The sequence below is a fragment of the Chinchilla lanigera genome, unplaced genomic scaffold (assembly GCF_000276665.1).
Source record: "Chinchilla lanigera isolate Chin_1 unplaced genomic scaffold, ChiLan1.0 scaffold00022, whole genome shotgun sequence".
NCBI lineage: Eukaryota > Metazoa > Chordata > Mammalia > Rodentia > Chinchillidae > Chinchilla > Chinchilla lanigera.
In genome coordinates this window covers 25,542,595-25,565,097 of record NW_004955423.1, presented here as the reverse complement: position 1 = coordinate 25,565,097, position 22,503 = coordinate 25,542,595, and the positions used below count along the sequence as shown (strand labels likewise).

Sequence of the window (22,503 nt, the reverse complement as noted above, 5' to 3'; positions counted from 1 at the left end):
AGCGGCAGCTGCTTCCAGCTCTCAGGCCACCTTTACGCACAAGCGAGCGAGACTGCGGCCCTTCCCCGGGACCGGCAGGAGGCTTCTCTGGCCAGCAGAACACAGGCCTTCCTCTTTCGCCACGGTCAGAGTAACGCGCCCCGCTGACCCAAAACGCGCCTCCTGTCGAGGCCCACTCTGCCTTCCTCATGCAATGTGGCGACGCGGGCAGCCCCTCCAGGGCCCTCCCAAGCCCCGCACCCTTCTCGCTGGCCTTTCCAGAAGGGTACCTGGCGCCTGCCAGGAGCATCTAGCTGGGGCAGACCACAGAATCCCCACACCTCAGGGCCCTGGCACTTGGTTAGACTCAATATTCAACCCTTCCGGGAGCTGCTTCCCTTCCCTGGCCTCAGTTTACCTGCGAGACGAGGCCCTCAGTCGGGTGCCCCCAACACGCCCTTCCCGTGAGCCCTCACATTCCGAAAGAGCAGAGTCTGCAAGATGCCCACACTGCTCCCCAAGCATGGATTCCAGCCCCGTCCTGCTGCCCTACCCGCACCTGAAGAGCACCCCGCCCTCCGTCCACCGCCGCCTCCTCTTCCTCCTTCTCGCAGCCCGCCAGCCCGTATCTCTGGGTCTTGGCCTACAGCCCTTTTGCCTCCAAGCGTGAAGTATCCGTGTGCACTGACCCCCATCACACCTGTCACACACAGCGCAGCCTCACCCTCCCGCAACAGGCTCTGCACAAGGAAGCAAGCCCAGACGCAGAGACCCACTTTCAGTGTTTCTGACTCTCACACTGGACGCAGTTCTTGGCCTGCAGAAGCTGCGCCAGAAGATGCTGCGCCAGAAGATTTCTCAGGTAAGGGACCCCAGACAAGGAGTTCTCAGGACACTTTATCTTGAGTAGGAAGAAGAAAGCTCCTGCTGGCGCTGGTCATGTTCGTCCTGTGCCTTTCTACAGATCATGTCAGAACTGGAGGGAGGAGGTATGAGCTGGGTCAGACCTGCACCAGAACTTGAGGAAAATGCACGGAAGCATGGGAAGGGCCCCTTAACCTGACCAGCATCAGCCAGTTGGTCTGGGTCTCAAAGCACTGTTACAGTTTGTGTCTGGATGATCCCCCTCAAAGCCTCACACAGTCATGGGGCAAGCTTCTATAGTTTATTATTGATTCATACACAGTCCAATGCTGGGATTATGGATGTGAGTTTTACACCCACCCTGGGGCAGGTAGTTTACATATGATGCAAGGGAGGGCAAGAAGCTTGCTCTTCCAGCTGCTGCTCCTCCCTTTCTGCTCCTGCTGCTTTTGCTGTTTTCTGCCACCATGAACTGTTGCTCTCTGCCATGTGCCACTCTGCCTTGGAGCCAGCCGAGTATGGAATGAAACCTCCAAAAACTGTGAGCTAAATAAATCTTTCCTTCCTTAATTTTTGGCGTCAGGTATTTTGTTCAGCAACGACAGAAAAGTAACCAAGACAACCGCCAAGGGGCAAGGGCATCCACCCAGCCTGGGTCACTCACCCCGGGGCTTGGGCTGGCAGCAGCGCTTCAGCACGAAACTGATGTTGTCCGTGCGCAGGATCTGTTTCTTGAGGTGGCTCATGAGCTCCTCCAGGCTGGGGAAGCCACGGTCCGAGCCATGCAGGCTGTAGCGGCCCTTCCGCACCTCGATCTGGAAGTTCTTGAACTGCTTCTGGCCACCCAGCACCTGCTGTGCAGACAAATGAGTGGAAGGGACCGGCTTAGCACACAGGGGCCGTGAACGGTGGAATGTGAGGCAGGGCATGGAGAACCTCGGAACCATCTCTGCCTACTACCACTACTCCAGAATAAGAGCTGTCGTAACCGCACGAATACAAGGGGATCTGGGGTGCAGTGAGGGAGGCAGCAGCCCTACGACCTCAGCCTCGGGGCTCCCTCCGTCACCTTCAGCTGTCAGCTCCCCCCGAACATCCACAACACAGCCCTTCTGTATCAAGATGGGAGGGTGGCTCAGCTGTGAGAATGCCTGTCGCCACATGGGGCAGATACCGGGCCATGCGGACGAGGGTGACACTTGTCCCTACGGAGAGTGCCACCCTGCAACCTGCCACACAGCCTGGAGAAACCACTCCGAACAAGGAAAGGAGGCCACAGGTGTGCGCGGACGCCCGCCTTTGGGCCCGGGCGCCCTCTGCCGGCAGCTCCCCAGGAGAAGGGCCACAGAAGTAAGAAGGCCAGGCCTGGCGGCTCATCTGCTGACTCCCATCTCAAGAAGAGCTCTCACCAGACTGCCCAGGACTTGCCCCACCAAGGCTCTGCAAGAGCATCCCAGCCGAGCGCAGCCCCTACAGCAGCCCACCCTGTGCGTGCGCCTGGGGCCATGCGCGTCCCCACTGACCTCAGACTTCTCGAAGCAGGTGACAGTCATGAGGATGTTGTCGAAGTCGGTGCAGCTCCACCTAAGCACGTACATCCCCTCCTCGCTGCCCTCCTGGCGCAGCTTATTGATGGCATACTCCGTGCTGCAGAGGGGAAGCAGGAGGGGACAGTCTGGCCACACGCACATCGCCCCGAGAGCCACCTCCCAGAGCCGCCTCCCACTGCGTGGCCAGCCCATCGCCTGCCCAGGTCCCGGGGTCCTCCCAGATGCTCAGTCAGACAGACAGCATCTCCCGCCCAGTGCCGCCCAAGCCACATGTCCCTGGGTCCCCAGAGACACTGTCTGCAGCTCTCTGGGGTGTGGCCTTAGCTGGGATGGGAGCCCCAGGGCCAGGGCTGGGCTTTGTCCTCGGTGCTGTCTCCCCAGGAACCTGGGACAACAGGCCCGGCTCACAGTAGTGCTTGATCAGGACCACAATGAACCAGCACGGCCAGGAGCAGAAAAGGGGGCGCCCGCCTCATTGACCTCTGCACCCGCAGGACCAGCAGTCGATGGAGTACACAGAGGCCAGGTACTGTCCCAGTGAGCACCCCTTCTCAGGTGCTGGTCAGACAAGGCTGGCCAGGTCAGCAGCCACGGACGGCAAGGACCTGTGTCCCCCCCAACTGCACTGGGGGCTCGGGCACACCCTGCCCGCACACAGGCTGCGCCTCACCCAGGACCACCCCCTCCAAGACCTAGCAAATGCTGGACGCCTCTCGAAGGCTGCCTGCCCAGGAAGTAACCGCAAGCAGGACAGGCAGCTGCCCACTGAGCCCCAGGTGCTCCCAGAGGCCCCAGCAGGTGCTAGCTCCGCTGTGGCCCTGTGGGGAGCGGCAGGCAGGGAGGGCCGCAGACACACAGTGACCATGTGAGGGAAGAGAAGCAGAACAGAGCAACTGGGGAGTGGCTGGGGCAAGAGGCACCATCACATACATCCACACAAGGGCACAACAGGCTGAACCCAAGGCAGCGGGCAGAGCAGCTCCCACAGGAAGGGTTTCTAGTTGGGGATATGGCTCAGTGGCATAAGCGCCTGCCTGGCAAGCGCAAGGTTCTGAGTTCGATTCCTGGTACCAAAAAACAATTTTAAAAAAATTAAAGGAAGGGTTTCCTGGCCAGGGGCAGCAAGGCCAGGTCCTGGATGACAGCTACGGCTAGACACTGGGGGAAGGTACCTTTATGGAGGCCTGGCTCCCTATCCCATCAGCCTGGGGCTTCTCTGGGCCCAGCACCACACCCCAGAGCTCCAGGTGCGCAGGACAGAAAGGGGGACACAGCAGCTGTCTGCCTGCACCTGAGGCAGTCACGGCCATGAGGAGGCGAGGAGGCAAGGAGCCTGCCGGCACAGGCAGGCCGCGTAGCAGCCAGGCCACCCGGGAACCCCTCAGGAGTGGCTGCCCTGCATGGAGGCCTCCAAGCTGGGCAGCAACCTCCATGGCCTCAAGGCTGAGCCACCCTCAGTCTCCATCTGTTCCCGGCACACGAGGACAGGCTGACTCAGACTGTGTGCGACACTGAGGCCCGTCCTGGGCCTCCTGACCCACCGGCCGTAGCACTGCACATAGCACTTGGTCAGTGCGTGAGAAGCCAGGGGCTCAGGCTCTGAGGAGGCAGAAGAGCTGAGGGGCGCAAGACCACGCTGCAGGTGACAGGAGGGCCTGGCCACAGCCCGGGTGCAGGGACAGAGAAGAGGGACCCAGTAAGGACCTAACACGGGCAACCGCCCAGCCTGCACGACAGCCACCCCTGGGCAAGGCGACCAGGCTTCAGGCCAGAACCAACCAGATTGGCCCGTGGCAGCCATTCTGGATGTTGTGGACAATCAGCGGGGGAGCCACGTCAGTGCAGAGGTAGTGGTGGGCGTCCGCCGTGAGCCGGAAGTAGCCGTCCACCAGGGACACGAAGGACAAGGCCTCCTCGTGGGAGGAGAGCTTCAGTTCCTGGAAAGAGAAGACACAGGGTCACAGTGGGCTCGGCCAGCGGTGGACCGACGGAAGGGTGCAGCCACGAGACGCTCAGGAGGCGCAGACTGTGGCCCACAGCGGCTCCTCTCTGTTGATGCATCCGAGGTGAACACAGGGCTCTGCGTCCTCTGTCCTGACGGAGCCCACGGCAGGCAGGGCCCACAGAGAAGCTGGCCTGCAGGAGCAGCGGGGCCTGACCCTGGTGGAGGGAGGCGCCTGGAGCGGGCGCCCCAGCTGGCTCCCCCAGCCCAGCTGCACGGAGCAGGGGATGAGGCCAGCGCCGTCTCCTGGGAGGGCTGGGGTCTCCTGGGAGTGCCGGTCTGGAAGGGGTGCGTGGCTGCTGTCCCCCACGGCAGGGAGTGGTTCTGTGTGGGAGGCGCAGTCTCCCTCCGGGAGGAGAGGGAGCAGTTGCGCAGAGCGGACAGGGGAGGGCAGGAGGCAAGACCAGGCTCCAAGGAGGAGTCTGCACAGGACACTCAGCATGGCTCCCACGGCCGGGTGTAGCACACGTGCTCCTGGTCTCTATAGGTCCGAATGGCCAGCTACGGCAAATCTGAGCGCTTTAACCTAAGAGCCGTGTGTCCTCGGCAGGTGACCAAACTGCTGCATGCCTGTTTCCGCCTGTAAAAGGAGGCACCCGCTAGTCCCTGCAGAGGAGAGCTGGTGCTGTGAACACTCAGGCAGGAAGCGCCCTGCATGAAGATAGGGCTGGCGCTCGAGAGACCCAGGCCTCTGCTCCCCGCCATGACAGCTCCAGCAGGGCTGTGGGCCAAGCGGCCAGCCTGAGTGCTGACCCCTGGGGGCGCCCACCGGTGCTGGACACAACTGCGTCCCCGGCAAAGGGTGGGACTGGCTCACAACCGCCTCCCGTCCACTGCTTCTCCTGTCTCAGTCGCCCCCAGTCCCCAGGGACCAGAGCAGCATGAAAAAGCACAGGCCACAACCGGGGCAGCACTGGCCCAGCCCTACCTCTAGCTGCAACACTGCGGAAGTGCCCACTCTCCCCAGCGCTCCGCGCCTGTGAGCAGCACAGCAAGCACCCTACGTCTGCAGTCCTCTTGCAGAAGGTGACACAGCTGCAGGGCCTCAGCATCAAGAAGACACACAGAGAACATCGGGTGCCGCCTGGCACACGCCAATGAAAGCGCTTCGCGTGCTCCCTCCGTCCCCAGCCTCCAAGCGCTGTCTCGGGGCCTCCTGCTCTCCTCTTTCTGTTCTGACTGCGCTCTTCTGATAAAACTAACGTCTACTTTTTTGTTTAAAAAACAGGGAAGACAAATCCCATTCACAACCCAACCATAAAGAGCTGTTAATACCTGATCATTTTTTTAAGTGCACGTGTATGCACATGCTTACCTCTTACAAATTTTTTGAATAAATTAACTCCAGTCTAGGTGAAGTTTTATATTATGATTTTTCCCCGTCTACAGAAACGCCCTCACCGATCAACAGAAACCCGGCCGTGTGGCTGAGCAGCACGGGGCTCCTCGGGCACGGAGGCCTGCCCCGCTGCCCACTCCTCACGCGCCGACAGCCAGGCACCCTGCTGGAATGAGCACCTGACGGACAGACCGCTGGCCCCAGCTCACCCTGCCTCTGGAAGGCACACTGCTGGACACCAAATGGGAGGACACAGAGGTTTTCACGGCTTTTAGCTCATGCTGCCCAGTTGTTTTCCAAAAGGCTCTGCCAGAAGGTAAGTCACACCACACGCCAGGGCGACCACTGCCCCGAGCCACACGGCCAGGCTCATCTTCCCAGTGTCTGCCCAGCAGCAGGCAGGAGCGTACTTCCTCTTGCTGTGCTTGTGCCTGGCCCACCAACCTGTGCTCACCCCGAGTCAGCCATAACTTCCTCACACACAAACATGTTTACTCGGGGAGGGCCCCCACTTCCCTGCCAAGCGGCCTGCACATCTAGACAACATCCCCACGTGACACTGAAGAGGAAGTGAGCGCAAACAGCCCTGTCCCCGAGAGCAGCTGGGTGCGCCGACACCACAGGAGGCCTGCCACTCGTGTGACCACCTGTCCAAGGACCCTGCCCATCCCAGATGACCCCTGCCCGCAGAAACCCTGACGGTCACCAAGTTCCTTTCCGCTCACGTCCACAGCGTCTGGGAAAGAAACTCGGCTGCTGGCGGTCTCTGGGTGGCGGTCTCTGGGTGGCCAGGCAGCGTCACATCTGCAAGTCCAAAGAGAGGCACTGGACTGGGCCAGTGTGACTCAGAGCAGACAGCAGTCATGCTGTGATAGGGACCTTCGGGCTTACGTCACAGTCATCAGATGGTCTCTGAGACGGGAACTCTGAACAGTGCACCTGCCTGACCACCCTCGGCCACACCCACCCTCGGCCCAGCGCCAGACCACATGGCCCGCCGGACTCACCATCTTCCTGTTGTCCTGCTTGTTAATGCTGACCAGAGACTCCTTTATCACGATGTGCGTGATTTCCGGGAAGTAGGAGAAGTTGCTCCACTCCTCCCGGACTTTGCTTTTCTCCTCATCTTTCTTGTGTTTGCTCTCCAGTTTCTTCCGCTTCAGTTTGTTTTTCTCCTTTTCAGCAGGAACGACCTGAGAAACGCACACAGGTGACGGGTAGGCCGGCTTTCTCTCCCGTGATGCGGAGAGCACAGTGCTTCCGCAACCTCAGCAGGGCCACGCTCCACGGAGGCGGCGGCTGCGGCATCTGCGCTCAGAGCAGCTGGGAGCTCAGGGTTAGGGGCAAAAGCCGGATCCCAGCAGGGAATGTTGGCACACATGGAAGGGACCTCAGTGACCACACTGGCTGAACCCTGACACACACGGTGCATGTCGCCTTAGGCCCAGAACTCTCCCGGGACACCCATCTGTGGTCAGGCCTGCTCACGGCCAGCCTGCAGCAGTGCTCCAACACGGCAGAGAGACATCCTTCCTGGGACACCTGCGCAGGGCCGAGTCCTGTTCTGACTATCCAGACAGGATCCGCGCTCCACACCCGAGTGACCTCCACACTGAGGGGTGCACCGCAGGACACGAGCAGCAGTTCTAGCCGAGCGCCCGGCCACTGCCTGTGCTTTGTCCATCGGGTCATTTCCCTCGGCACCCAGTCCCACACATGAAGCAGAGCCACATGGACACAGGCTCCCTGGGAACGTGGAAGGTGCTGCATTTCAGCACGCGATTGAGGCTGGAAAAAATGAACCTCACGTTTAATTTAATTTCACATTACTGCTTCAGGAATCGTGAGAGCAGGCTGGCAAATTCTCCAACACTTATTACACACTGGGTTCTCTGTGAAGTGCCACTTAGTTCCTCACCACGCTGTGAGTGAGGCACAGTGAGGACAGGTGGCCTCTGAGCCCCCGAGCCACTGCTAAGGACCTGGCGCCAGCCAGAGGCCGCACCTAAGTCAGGCCCCGGAGCAGCATTCGCTAGACTCACACAGACCCTCTGCCAGGTCACCGCCCTGAGCGGCGCAGCGTAACCACCCTTCACACAGCACTGGCACGTGAGAGACTGGTGCACAGGGGCGTGCGGGTCACACTACCGTGGTGGTGCTTTAGGAACGCAACCTGGCCGCCCACACCTCTTGGGATCTGCAACGGTCCACAACCAACTCCAGCGCGGGTGCTAAGGGGTGACATCTGACAGGTGAACGACGTGCGACAGCCTGCTGCAGGGAACCACCCAGAGCCACTGGCCACAGGCAGGAAAGAACAACGGAGCCAGGTCTCCCTGGGTTCCACACGCCACAGCCGCACCCAACGAGCACCTCCACGGAGAAGCCGGGAGAAAAACCCTCCCTGCGGAGCCCACAGCCCCGAGGTTTCGCCTTCTCTGCTCACCGGCAGAACTCTGGCAGCACCCGCCTTCTCCCTGCCGCTCCACAGCAGCTCGCCTTCTCCCTGCCGCTCCGAGTTCATCTGCGAGGGGAGCTAACGAGCGCGGCCTTGATGTTATCTTTTTAGAAATAAATGAACTACAACATACACTGCTCCCAGAAGCACTCGGCAAAGAGCGGCCAGCCAGTAAACGACAGCTGTTCCTGCTACGCGACCACAAACTGCAGGTGCCGCTCTTTACTCCCCTTACCTAGATCTCGTGGTCCTGGACGAAGAACTGATGATTAACGCAGGGCCCCCACCTTAAAGAAACTCAGCCAAGGGGAGACGGACACACACGGGCACAATCCTAGCAGGCTAGGCAGCACACACCACGAGACAGCACACACCACCTGCAAACACTTACGTTTGGCTTCTGCCGCCACTGGATCCCGAGATTTCCGGTCACCATCACTTCATAGCAGAGAAGGGTGCTTCCGCCATCAGACGACTGAAACCAGTTCATCTCGTTTTCTGATGAAATCCGCAACATGGAAGTCTCAAATATCTCAGCCCCGTAATGTTTGGTCAGAGTCTCCAAAGTGGCCAGGTACTTCACCTTCAGGTCATGTGTGGACACGCTGCTGTCACAGATGGTTTTGTTGTTGAACTCCTTCAGGAAATCCTTGAAAACATTATTTATCCGCATCCTGGTGAGAAGATTCCTCTGTCTGATGGACTTATTCAACGTTTCTGGAATATATCGTTTGTAGCTTTAAAAAAAAAAAAAGGGAAAATGACCTCTTGTTCAGACAGGTCAGCAGGAAACTGTCTACAGACAAACCAGGTGTACACGTCTTCCTGGAACACGCTGCCATGTGAGAAGGGAGGGGCAGGTGGACGCCATCGACAGCAGGTGGAGAAGGACACGCCCAGAGTTCACACCATGGGCTTCCCACAGGCATCGCCAAGGGGCCCGGCAGGCAGCGAAAGTGACCTGCCACACCCTGCTTGCTAGTTCCATTGCTCTGGTGTGCAGGGGTACTCTCGGACACACAAGGCCTGGGCACTGACCACAATGTGCTCTGGAAGCAGCAGGAGGGCGTGTCCACCAGTGAGACTGGAGGGGCCCTTGGGTGCAACTTTCCACTGGGTATTTTTCCACAAAGATCACACAGTTTGTTACAAGAAATGGAAAAATACACAAAGGCTAATTAAACACAACAGGCTTGGTCTGTCATATGCGTATGTCCCCAGTACGCTACTAACTGGACCAACTCGTTAGGAGGAGGTTAGTTTCCCACCCAGGTACTACTGGGAGAGGGCCCAGGGCGCTGGTGGTGAGCCGCAGCGTGCACGCCACACAGGCTGCCCATCACAGGAAGCTCTGCAAGGCTCGCCATCACTGCTCTGTGACAGCCACTCTGGGCACACTGCCACGCTGAGAAGCAGCATGAACGCGCCTGGACAACAGAAAGCAGAGACCAGTCTGCTCGCCGTGTCCAGTCTGGGACAGCCCAATGCCCGGGGTCAGGCCATCCTGCAGCACAAACCGTCCCACAACATCAGACTCAGCCTCAACAAGTACATTCATGTAGTGCAACAGACGGAAGTAGACAGGAGCTGACATTTTTCACTTCAGCCTTGTGAAAACTACAGAGGAATGGCCCACAGTCAAGGTCACAGAAAACAAGAGAAACAGTCCCTCTGCATGTATCTAACAGTCCCCGCACTGCTGCTGGCCCAGGGCAAGAAGGAACAAGCATCAGCTCAGGCGGAGATGTGTGCTACCTACCGGGCACCATGCAATCTTCTATGATCTCTTAAAAATGAGAGGTCTTTAGCTAGGTGCAGTGCAGCACACCTGTACTCCCCCCATTTGGGAGGCTGAGGCAGGAGGATCACCAAGAGCTTAAGGCCACCCTGGGCTACAGAGTGAGTTCAAAGCCAGCCTGGACTACAAAGCAGACCCTGCCTCAAAAGATTTATGACAATCTCAATAGCCCAGTGGTGAGGAAAAAAAACTATTTATTGCATTTCATAGTTGGGTGGGATTACACTGCCTGAATACAGAATTAAGCACTCTCCAATGCACCAAAAGAGCTCCGAGCGCTCGTAGGCTGGGGACTCGGCAGCCGCTGGTAGAGCCGCATGGAGAGGGTGTTCACATGGGAACCTGCAGGGCAGAGAGCTGGGGCCCCTCACTTTATCAGCACTCTCGACACAGCACTTTCACAGATCTCTGGGCCTCTCGGTCAGAGTCAGGACTCAGTGATCAGTGTGCTGCCCAGCGAGGCCCGGACCCGCCCAGGCAGGCTCGGGTGAACGTGCCCCGGCGCACCTGATGTCCTTGGGCAGTTCCGGCAGCTGCATCTTCCTCATCATGGCGTAGTGCGAGATGGCCAGGACGGCCATGCCCAGGCACTCGTTCTCAATGTCGTGCCCATCCTGCTCCGTCTTGGGGTCCCGAATGGGAGCCAGGCACTTCACCAAATCGTACTGTCCCTGTGGGCAGAAGGGAGAAGAGTGTGAAGCTGCAAGTGTCCAGCATGAGGACAGAGGTCCCACAGCGGGTGCAGCCGCGCAGGGGCCCTGTCATTTCCCCAGCAGGGACGCGCTCCTCGGACAAAGCTGGGCACGGGCGGCCTTGGGGAGCCGTTTCTAAAGCACACACCGAACACTATGCCGGGCGCCGTGGGCGCACAGACACTGGCGGCCCCTGTGGGCTCAGCACACACGTGAGGCCGACAAGCAGTGTGAGCCAGGCCGAGTGGCGCCACAGTGAGGGACAGGGCACTGGTCTGGGCCTGATCGCTCCGACATGACTCGACAGCCAGGTCTCACGGCGAAGCAAGGAAGCTGACAGAGCCCCACTTCCCACCCCAAGAAAGAGGAAGGAAGCCATGTTCTGCAGCACACTGCTTCCCCACCTGCCTCCACAGTTCCGGTCGAGCTGTCTGCGGGGACATGCCGGCACCAACAGGCGCACACGTCCCAAGAGCCAGCATGGACTCGACGAGCAGAGCAGAGAGCGCGACTGCAGCGCAGCGCCGCCGGGGGCCCACAGGGTGTCGGTGCCGACTCCAGCTGTGCCCGGCTCACTGCCTGGCCTGAGCCCGGCTCCTTTCTTGTTTCACTGCACGCCCCCCAGCAGCCCTCAGAGGTGGGTGCTAATGGCCACAGGACCTACAGCAACCCCCTCAGTCAGTTCTCTTGGTCAGTAGTTGTGGGAAATCAGGAGCCATGTTATTCGAGGCATCAGGAACAGAGCAATAAACTAAACCATGCTTCTGACCTCATGCAGATTAAGGAGAAAGAAAGAGAAATCAGAGAATCTAGTGGCAGGTGTGTGAAGTCCGGAGGGTGTCATGCAGGCCAGGGTCAGGGAGCAGGGACCTTCCCTGGTACTGCACATCGGGTCTACAGCACACGGGGACCGAGCTGCCCCCCAGACGCCTGCTTTCCCTGAAGGAAGCCGCTTGACAGCTCTGCGGTCGGTTCTCACGCTGCTCCACCTCAGGCCCAATCGGACTTCTGGTCTCTCTCGGGTAAGAAGGGGCCACTGCCCAGCTCTCCAGAGTCCTCAGGGCCAGCCACACAGGGACCTCAGGGGGCCTGAGACGTACGATAGAACCGAACGCTAGGGGCTGTGGCTGGGTTTTTGTTGGACGGGGCAGCTGTGGGAGCATGAGGTATTCAGCTACTTCAAGGTACTCATTCCTGAGCCCCTCAGGTCAGATGCTAACGCAACCTCTGTGCCCGAGGTGTGGCACACTGCCTTCACCCCTCAGCTGGAAAGATCAAAGAGCAGATGGCAGATACGGACACTTAACAATGAGAAATTGAGTCCAAAGAGACCAATCTTCCGACTAATTATTTTTCAACACGGGGGCTTCCCATGGCTGCACTCATGTCCCTGCTGTCCATGGCCAGTGCTGCGGCCCATCGGGAATGGGGACAGTGCCGGTCAGTACTCGAGCTGCACACGGGTGTAGCTGACTCGTGGAAAAGCACATCCTCAGGAACTGAAAGGCACCCACGGAAACCTGTACCGATGAGGCCAACCACAACGACCACGGCACAGGGAAAACCTGAGAAAAACAAAAATATCTGGCAACCGCACTGGAACACGGCTTCCCCTGGACGCCAGCCTTGCTGTTCACTTTCCTACCTCAAATCCCCACCCCAGGTCTCACCTCTCTGAAAGAGAACTCTTAACTTCCAGCCCTTCCTCAGCAACCCCCCTCACACTTCCTGTGGAGGCCACGGCTCCACACGGAGCAGACATGATCCACAAACAGAAACCCAGAACTTATCAGTGAGTCCTCAAATTCCCTCACCTCTCACACCCAGCCCATGGGCGAGTCACAATGGCCGCCGCCCACCCACCCACCCCCGCCAGGTCAATGGCAGACCTGCTCGGTTGTCTCTGACTCTACTACACCTTGCTAAGCCGAAAGGGCACCTTCTCTTGCTGGGCTGCTCCTCTGGACCCACAGCTAGAATCTGGGGCTACGCCCAACCTGGCAGAACCCATTCATACGTAACAAGAATCACCACTGGCTTACACGAGGAAGGCCAGACCCTCCTGACAGCACCCAATGCCCCCTTGCCGGTGCGGCAGGGCTCTTGGGGACCCACCTGTCCTCCACCTCGTCACCCTGTTGTCCTCTTCCACCCGCCCCATCTGGCTCCCAGGAACTCAGGCCCCCCAACATCAGTTCTCTCTGCACCAGACATTTCCCACCGGGGTGAAGGCATCGTGGGCGCTGTGTGAGGACAGTTTTGGCTGTCGCGGCTGGGAGGTATGTGGAGTGCGGGAACGCCTGCTGGCATGCAGAGGGCCGCCGGGTGCGGGGACTACTCCACGTGCACAGGGCCCTCAGCCCCTCCCCACAGAGAGCTGCGCAGTGTGACGCACCCGAGGGTGACAGAGGAAAAGCTACGCGGAAGCAGTGCTTCCTCCATTCCTTTCCTCCTCTAAGACCTGTGGGCTCCTTCCTACCCGCAAGATCCTTAGGGAGTCCTCTCCCTACAGAGACCTTCCCTGACCCCACCACCTGAGCCAGGCCTCCTTGAGCTCCCGCAAAGGGAGGAAGGAGAGGAAGTAAGAAGGGAGGTGTGTGGGGCCCATGCACCGACTCCATACAGCAACGCAATCACCAGGGCTGCAATTACAAAGCATTTCTTTAGAACTTAAAACCTGGGCTGGAGATGTAGCTCAGTGGCACAGCGCCTGCCTGCCAAGCACAAGGTACTGAGTTCAAATTAAATACATAAATAAATAAAAATTAAAACCTCCATATTCTGCATCCCCAAAGCTCATGGCTTTCCAGGCACCCCACAAGTCCCGTGTGTGTTGTCTGCTGCTGTCTGCCTCAAGGATGCCCGCGCAGGCGCACAGGACCGAGCCCTGTCCCAGGACCCGAAAGCAGAGCAGCGGGACAGCCTCCCAGGGAACACTGCTGACCACACCAACTGTGATGTGGCCAGAAAGACCACAAAGACTAGCACTTTAGCGACCAGTTGCAGAATGAAGGAATGAAAGTGAAAGATTTGTAAAATGACCCAAAGACAAGCGTCTTCAAAAGCCGCGTGGTGCACAGCAGCAAGCAGTTGCCATCCAGTCTGTCAGCATCGGGCGGGGTAGGGCTGGGCGGCTCTAGCTGCCCTCTGGCTTGTTTCTGGAACTCACCCTCCCCTGCTCCCACCGCAGTGGCCTGGGAGGCCCATCCTTCCTCCTGGACAGCTCTCCCAGCCGGGCAGAACCCACGCAACAAGGATAAACGGGGACTGTGAGGGGGACCGAGAAGCCGCGAGGCCTGGAGAGCTGGCGGGGACCTGTTGCCTCCGGCAGGGCCAGCCCCTGTGCCCAGCGTCCCACCTGCGCGAACAGGTACTCCAGCGAGTAGGCGTCGAGCAGCGGGGTTGCGTCAGGAACCCTCTTCTTCTCGTAGCCGTTCTTCTGCTTCCTGGGGGAGTGGCGCCACACTGACTGCTCGTTGTCGTTGGTCCCGTGCCAGTTGGTGAAGTAGAACCTAGAAGGCAGCAGGATGAGGTCACCGTGTGGGGACCCAGGCGCTGGAGGAGCCACCCACTCCCCACTGTCTTCCTCGGCCGCTGCCCGGGCACTCCACAGGTTCTACAGTGTGTGAAAGCGGCCAATTTGAGCCGGTCCCCAATTAGGATTTTTTTGTCTCATTGAGATAGGGTCTCGCTATGCAGTTCAGGTTGGCCTTGAGCTCACTTTGTAGCCCAGGCTGGTCTCAAACTTGCAACGATCCTCCTGCCTCAGCCTCCCAAGTGCTGGGATTACAGGTATACACCACCACGCCTGCTCCAATTTAAGATTTTAAAGTAAGTTAAACAACACTTGGATCCTTGGCACTGTGCTGAATGGACTGCTTGTCCCTGGGCCAGAATAAATAAGCAGGGCTATAGCACACAGATGCTATGCCACAGGCAGGGAGCTCTGAGGAGCTCCAGGATGCGCTGGGCCAAGCCTGGGGAAATGCTGCACCCAGAGTCAGCATAAGGAGCCCTGTGCAGCAGAGGGCACCAGTCCCCAGACCCTGCGCACAGGTGCTCACCACAGGCCCGACAGAAAAACAACACGAGAGCAAATTCAGGGAGTGGCGCTTCGTGCAAAGAGGACAAAATGGGCACAGAAGTCACTGAGGTCAAAACCCTCTCCTGGGCCCTGCACTGGCTCCACAGCACCCTGCCCGTGACTTAGCCAAGGACAGCTGGGGTCTGACCATGGGCCTGGGCCTCTCCCTTGCACACACACAGGGGCCACACGCTGTACAGGTCACACCAGGCCTGCAAGGCAGCTGGACTGTCCCCACTGGCCAGGACGTGATGGAAGTCACTGGCCCCGACCCCCCAGCTGCAGAGGGAGGCTTCACAGAAGGGCTGCAGGGTGGAGCACAGGCCTGTGGTCACACAGTGACTTCCTGTAGTGCAGAGAAAAAGGCTTTTGGGGTTGGAGGGGGCAGAGGCACACACAGTAAAGGCCGGTGCCCCTGCACCAGTCCACCCCACAGCCCTTCTCTCCATGGGCTCCCCAGAGACTGACAGAGCCCTGCAGGGCTATCTCAGGCTGGGAAGTCCACGGCCAGAGGCTCCGAGACGGGGAGGTTGGGGCATTGTACGGTGGGGACAGTGGCTCCGCTACAGTGGAGGGTGATGGTGCACAAGAGGGGGGAAGCCAACGGGGGCAGGGGCAGGGAGGTAGAGGGGTCACAATGCCGTGTGTGTGTGTGTGTGTGTGTGTGTGTGTGTACCAGTACCCCATGATGGATGCATTTAGTATGTATCCCAAACATAACTGCCACCAAAACTGGAAAACTCTATACTTCTTTTTAAAATTAATCATTGACAAGGTCAAAGGAGTTCAAAATATCAGTTAGTATGAATAAGAGTTTCTTTAGAAAAGACGCGCATAGTGTGGTAAATATGGTTAAGAGGGTGTATTGCACATTTCAAAACGGCTAAGAGTAAATTTTAAATGTGCTCACCACAAAAACTAAGTATTTGAGGTGAGGAAGCATTAATTAGCTTAATTATTCCAATTATATGCAAAAATCACAACATCACTTTGTACCCTATAAATACATATAATTATACACAGCCAGAACTGTCAGTTTACAGAGGAATATAAATTAAAATACCAATGTGTTCATCAAACTTCGTGCATACAAATTGCTGATAGAATAACATACCAGGAGAAAAGTGTGACAAAGGCAGTATGACCCCTGCCCACACCCCTTCCAGGGCAGCTCGAAGGAGCAGGAAGCACAAGCGCCAGTCAGAGCCACTGTCCTAAGAGCCGACTGCAAGTTCGGAGTTCATATGTGAACGCTCTATACAGTGAACTCCCTGTACTTACACACGATTCTACTACTGGACAATGAAACGCACTTGAATGAAAAAGCAGGATTTTTTCTTTCTAAAGGAATAAAGAATATGATAGTCTTACACTGACCTATAAAACAGTAATTACTAAATCTTTATGTAAAAATTGGAAACCACAGTTAAGTTCCAGGATATTTCCCCAAAAAAAGAAGAAAGAGAAGAGCAAAAGGGAATATATACATATATGTGTATTTACATATATGTGTGTGTGTGTGTGTGTGTATATATATATAAAAGAAAACAGTTATACTACTAATTTCTCTTAGATCACTGAAGAGAGAGGTTTGTGCTAATATTGTTTGGACAATTGAAGGCTGATATGCTGTACTCTGAGTAACTAATTTAAAGATAACAATGTATTTACCACTGTTCCCCTCCTATCATATTGTTTTGGAATTTCGTTTTTTGGTTTTTTGTGCGTTCTTTTTGTGTGTTTTTTGTGTGTTTTTTTTGTGTGTTCTTTTTAAATAAAAAAAAAAAAAAGAAGAGAAGATTGCCCCAAATAGAGCTGGGATTCCACTGAAATAATCAGCAACACTTATGTTTACACTGTGCCTTCTTAGGTGGTGGATTAGGAGCTTTCAAAGTTCCTGAAGTTTATTGTGATGCAAATGTTTTAGCTTAGGGTGGCTTCTCCCAAGTTCAAAGAGCCAGAGATAACAAAGCAACATCCTGTGGCAGGCAGGTACAAAGTCAAGGTGCACTTCCTGGCAGCTACCGAAAACGAAATGAGCAAACACAGCGAGGCACTGCTACACCCCTGAAGAGCTGCTCCAACAGGACCACACCGCAAGAGAGACAAATCCCTAGCGGTGACCCTTCTCCCATCCACATAGCCCTTTCCCCACCTGAAAAATGGAAGAGGTGAACGGGGTAAGCTGAGGTCTCTCCCAAGTCCCAAATGCTACCTTGCTGGACTCTTGAGCTAAGTTCAGAAACCTAGAGGGGAAAAATTAGAACTCCATAGCCCGTCCCTGTCTGGACTTCTGCTGTGAGGACCCACCTAGTGCTTACTACACAGAAAAGCCCAGGCCAGGGAAAGCAGATTACACCTTGAAAAACAAACCTAAACACAGTCAGAAGACTCAGCCAGGCAGGGTAAACATTTCCCCAGACCGAGGTGGGAAATCACACCCCAGACAAGCCGTTCCTCCTCAGGCGAGACTGTAGGTTAAGTTCAGATGAAGAGGACAGTCCAAGCTAGGACGGCCAGGAAAGCAGCATGTACATCAATCAGCCTCCAGAAAAACACACTATGCTCTGGGCTCGGGACCAGCGGCAGCACTACCAAATTCCCAAGGGAACGCACAGCCAAGATACTGTGGAAAACTCCAAGACGCGAGAGGGCTTTCCAGCCTGTCCCCCATCTTATTAGCATCTGAGCTAGGTACTGATTTAATCACACACGTGTAAATTAAGACCCTTCCCACAAGGGCCCATCCCCTACATAAGCTCCATGCGGACCCATGACCGGTGCTAACGAGTTCCTAACTTGCTCTGTTTATCTGACAGCCAGACACGCTTATGTAAAAGGCAAGAGGCTCAGCTACGGAAACACCAACCGTCCAAGTGAGCTCGGAGACACTGACATGAGCAAAGTCTGCAACAGGAAGAAAGCACACCCTCATCAGAAGAAAATTACATCCCTGCCCTACACCTAGATGTCACTCCCTGATCCAAACACCACTCCCTGAAAGCACTGTCAACCTCAGGCACCATTTTAGACAGTACTCCTGGTCCCTCTTAGCTACAGCTTTTAGTAAGACGTGTGCTTTCTATCATGACCTAGTACACTCATATATATCACATACCTTGGAAGCTTTAAAAGCCAGTGTGCTCAGGATACGTCTACGGGATGATGTTATCTACTCTTTCCTGTCTCTTTCTTTTGCAGTTCTGGCCACAACCCACTACACTCAACCACAATCCACCATCAGGACAGCGCTGCTGGACGACATACACGCCACTCCGAACAGTCTGCATCCCCAACCACGGCAGAGCAGGGTGACCACAGTCATCTTGAACTGGACTCCAGAAAGTCCTTTCTCAGACCAAGCAAATGCGGAAGTTACAAACTACAAAAACAGGAGGGAAGCAGGCAGGTCCGTACCTCATGCGGTAGTGGAGCCGCAGGGACATCTTGTCGTCGACGGTGATGACACGGTTGGGTGCGTACCAGAGCTTGGTGTTCTCGTCATACAGGGCGAAGAGGTTGTGACACAGAGGAGAGATACCTGGGGGGAGGGACATGTCAGAGACTGTGGGAGACACATTACCCTGCCACTGTTTCCAAGCCTGCCCTGAGCAAAGACAATGCTCTCACCCACAGGGAATCTAGGGTGCTTGGATCCTGCAAGGCAGACACAACTTCCAACCAAGTTCAGGCAGACACTTTTAATCACACTAATCAAGAACCACGATTCCCTGGAAACACACGTAGTTCTTGGCAAACCACGTTAGAGTGGTTTAGAAAGAAAAGCTGATGATGCTTCTTATTACAGGTGGCTATGACAGTCTTACCAAATTCTGCTTACAAGATCAAAAGGCCATGTAAGGGGCTCACACACCCCGCCACCAGTGTGCACTGTACTAATCACAGGCTGAAATATTCTTGGGGTTGGGAGCTCCTCACTGTTTCCTACAAGACATGTTTAAACAATTCTAGCACTGTGGGTGTGCATTAAACATGCAAAGAAGTTCCTGGCAGTAGTGCAGAAAATGTGTGTTAGAATAAATAATAACCAAAGTGATTTTGTCAGTGATTAAAATCTATTGCCATTAATAATAAATGCACTTCTTAAGTGCTCTGTACCATTACCATAAATATTTTTATCCAACTAGCGAGAAGATGTATGTTTAACCCAGCCGGTCTGGCCATGCTTTGCTCCCCACCCCAAGCTGCCTGCCCAACAATAAGCACGACAGGAAGGCTGGAGAGAAGGGGGCAACCCTCGCTTGTGTACCCACAACTGAAGTTCAAGACCTGTGATCTCGACTGACATGTGGAGGATGAACACCAACCGCCAATTCTCACTCACATTTCCAGGTCCAGCCAGGCTTCAAACTGAGACAGTAAACTTAGATGACCATAAATGTGGGGGCCAATGAGGTCACTAGCACTTGTTTCCCGTATCAGGCCCCAGAATGAAATGATGCTGACAGGTGCCTCCCTCCTCCCCCTCGCCAAGGCAGACCCGGGTCTGGAAGCTACAGGTGCCCTGGCATGTCCAAGCAATGTCCTGACACCTCTAGTCAGGCCTCTCAGGAAAAGTGGAAGCTCTGCTCCTCCTCAACTAGGATGAGCTGCACCTCAAAGAGCACTTCCCCTTGGGAACAAAGGTCAATGGTTTTTGGACCCGTTTTACTAGGACTGTTTCAGTTTGCTTTTGTGGGCTGGCCTGATACCTAGCCTTTCTGCATACACATCTATATTTGAATACACACATCCTATGCGAAGCATAATTTATATGAAACTATGGAACTGTCTGCAAGTCTACCACGAGTCTGACTCTTGCCTACCCATAACTACACATCAACAGGAAGATCAAAGACACCGTTTGAGAGAAAAGTACTGAATTTCAACAACACTACCAGCTGCCGAGGGCCACATGTTAGCATTATATTTATTCTCTTAACCCTCCCAACACTCAGTGGGTAGGTGTGATTTCTGCCATCTCACAGCCTTCTGAGAGGCAGCCAGTCCGGGCAAGGCCCCTCAGCTACTGGAATAACATGCAGGGCTGAGATCCAAGGGGACAAAGGACTGAGAACTGAAAGAAAAGAGCCTCCCCACAGGCAGGAAAAATCACACTGCACCAAAACACGACTTGCTGTGACCACTGCAAGTGGTATAAAAATCTGCAGAACTCAGTACCTGTGCATTTTTAATGTTTCCCTGAGCCAGCAACACAAGAGACACCACTCACCCTCTGGAGCCCAGGCCTGGGGACTGACACCCCAAGGGACACCCCGAGCCCAGGGCCACAGGATCCAGGACGGGGGTCTGGCCTCAGCCCACAGGTTCTGGCCCCGTGCCCAGTAGGTCCTCAGTGCCCTGCTAATGGAAGCCCCACAGTTCTTACCAACAACTCAAGTGAGGTCAGTGCCTGGGTGCTAATGCAGGAGGCCTCAGATGGGAACAGGCACTATAAGCAAAAGGCCTTAAATATGCTCTGGGAGCACGGATTCACGTGCAGCAGTTCTGCTAACCACAAACACATTTAACACGTTATGCTGGGCCACCAATTTGCATGTCTCACTGCTGGGCAGCTCTGAACCACCAACGGTACATGCACGACTGACCCACTGGGAGGTACAGGACAGTCCCAGAGGTCACCCAACTGGACGATCATGTGTGTGCCACCAAGGTTCAAGCCGGCAGGAACGTGTGTGTTACAGCTGTTGGTTGAAGCTGCTGCACATGTTGCTGCCTTGTGAAAATAACTTAAAAATGGGACTGCATGTCTCCACCACACTCAGCCCTTTCACCCCAGGCCACAGTTAGCACGCAGTAGGTGAGCACACGCTTCCCCTTGGCTAAAAGAGCAGCTGAGGCAGGAGGACACACATCAGGAAGAGAAGGGGCTCTGGGCAAGCTGCGTCACCAGTGGGCACGCAAGTCTTGCAACGGCCAACATCAGCCGGCTTGGGAAGGAGTGAGCACGTGACTTCATCACCATCAGTTTTCTTGAAACACAATTCACATAACACAGTAAGCCTGTTCCAAGTGTACAATCCAAGGAGCCCTGAAGCATCTACTAAGCTGTACAACCACCACCAGTCCTATGAGGTTCAAGCTGAGACTAAGTTCCTAAACTCTATGGTTCAGCTTGACTGTCATCTCACAGGAGGCGGGTACAAGCTGCCCGTGTCCCAGCTCTGAGCAGTAACGGCAAGAACTGTGTCTGGCCAGGTGCCTGGGTCCCACCTCACAGGCTGATCAGCGGGCCTGTGGTCTGCAGGCTGCCGTGCCAAGGCCGACACTGCTCCCACCTCTCTCTCTTCCTCCTTCCCTGTCTCTCTTTCTCTCACACACACACTCTCACACACACAGCTCAGAGCTCAGGAGTGATGGAGCAGCAGCAGCCTCTTCACACTGGAAGACAAGGCTCCTGGATGGCACCCCGGCGGGAGGGAAGCAGAGGCTGCCATGTGGGGCCCACTGCATCTTGCTCAGGAGGGTCAGCCAGCATCCAGCCCAGGCCCCGCACTCACAGCACTCCTGCGCCGCCCGGATGCACAGCTCCTCCGCCGTGTACTCGCCCGCGCCCAGCCGGAGGGGCTCCCGGTCCGGCAGGTAGAAGGTCACCTCCACCCCGGGCTCAGGCGCCACCTGGTTCACCTCGGCCTTCTTGGAGCTCCTCATCTTAGCACAGAACGCCATGGCATTGCAGTCCTCCTTTATACTGAGATACTGCGGGAGAAGAGAGGGAGACAGGCGGTCACTGGGCAGTGAGAGCCGGGGCAGAGGAAAGCACTGGGGAGGCGAGCAGGGGTTACTGGGCACAGTAATACCACTTCTGTCCCGTCCCTGCCTGAAAATCACACGAGGTGAACATGGGAAGAATTAATTATGCACGCTCATTCATTAACCATAGTTGGAAGTCAGAATAACCTTACAGCTGACCCGAACTTATTTTATCTATTTGCACGTAAGTTGTGGCTATAAAAAATGTGGGCTGTTCTGAATGGTAGAGGATGAATTAGTAGTTACCACCTCTGCCTCCGTGGTCGAAAGGTGACTTCTGAGCAGACCGAGGGCAAAAACCACAGTCTGCTACCTTCCTGTCTAGAGAAGAGCAAGGTGAGTGGGCACAGGGACCTCGGCTGCTCGGCTGTTCATGCACACTGAGCGACACTGGCTACTGTCGCTAGAGCACATGGAAGGCCCGCAGAGCCAGGTCCCTTCGCCCACAGGCAAGCAGGGGGCCAGGTGGCCCCTCGAGGCAGCAGAACACAGGAGCAGCTGTGCAGCGAGGCAGCAGCAGACAGAATAGGCTGCTGCTGCTCCGCCGAGACAGGCTCCAGGCACAGCTCCCACACCCTTCCCTCCCCGCGCCCGCTCCTGCAGCCTCCGACAAATTTTCCCGTCTTCTTCCCCTGGAACAAACCAACCTCACTCCCCCTCAATGTGACGTCAGATACTCCTGGCCCCCACTAACCTGCAGGCTTCTAACTGTAAGCAAGGCCCTGCACCTGACTTCACCTGTCACTGCCAGTGCTGCCCGCTCAGCCAGCACCCTTCTGCCCCGAGGCTGCCTCTCCCACTCCTGCCCGGCCCTGCAGCCCCCTTTCCTGGCAAACCTCAAGCTTCCTGAGAACGCAGCCTGGAGGCAGCCCCATCCCGGAGGGACACCTCCCGCTGTGCTCCCAAACCCTGGCCCGCTCTAGCCACTGTGGAAGGCGATCACCTCTCTCAGGCCTCACACAC

The 22,503-nt window shown here is 56.2% G+C and overlaps 1 protein-coding gene across 3 annotated transcripts in view; it reads right to left on the bottom strand.

Annotated features, from left to right (window-relative positions):
- Jak1 (Janus kinase 1) overlaps positions 1 to 22,503 on the bottom strand; it is a 79,838-nt gene that overhangs the window by 16,729 nt on the left and 40,606 nt on the right. For 2 of the 3 annotated variants that reach the window (XM_005385307.2, XM_005385305.1), the window contains exons 3-11: positions 21,288 to 21,486; positions 18,184 to 18,307; positions 14,041 to 14,194; positions 10,498 to 10,661; positions 8,584 to 8,929; positions 6,742 to 6,927; positions 4,173 to 4,330; positions 2,367 to 2,490; positions 1,508 to 1,697 (exon numbers count right to left, since the gene is read on the bottom strand). In XM_005385307.2, the coding sequence (XP_005385364.1) occupies positions 1,508 to 1,697; positions 2,367 to 2,490; positions 4,173 to 4,330; positions 6,742 to 6,927; positions 8,584 to 8,929; positions 10,498 to 10,661; positions 14,041 to 14,194; positions 18,184 to 18,307; positions 21,288 to 21,486 (1,645 nt within the window). The remainder of the gene's footprint in view (positions 1 to 1,507; positions 1,698 to 2,366; positions 2,491 to 4,172; positions 4,331 to 6,741; positions 6,928 to 8,583; positions 8,930 to 10,497; positions 10,662 to 14,040; positions 14,195 to 18,183; positions 18,308 to 21,287; positions 21,487 to 22,503) is intronic. The other variant, XM_005385308.2, reaches the window with a different exon arrangement.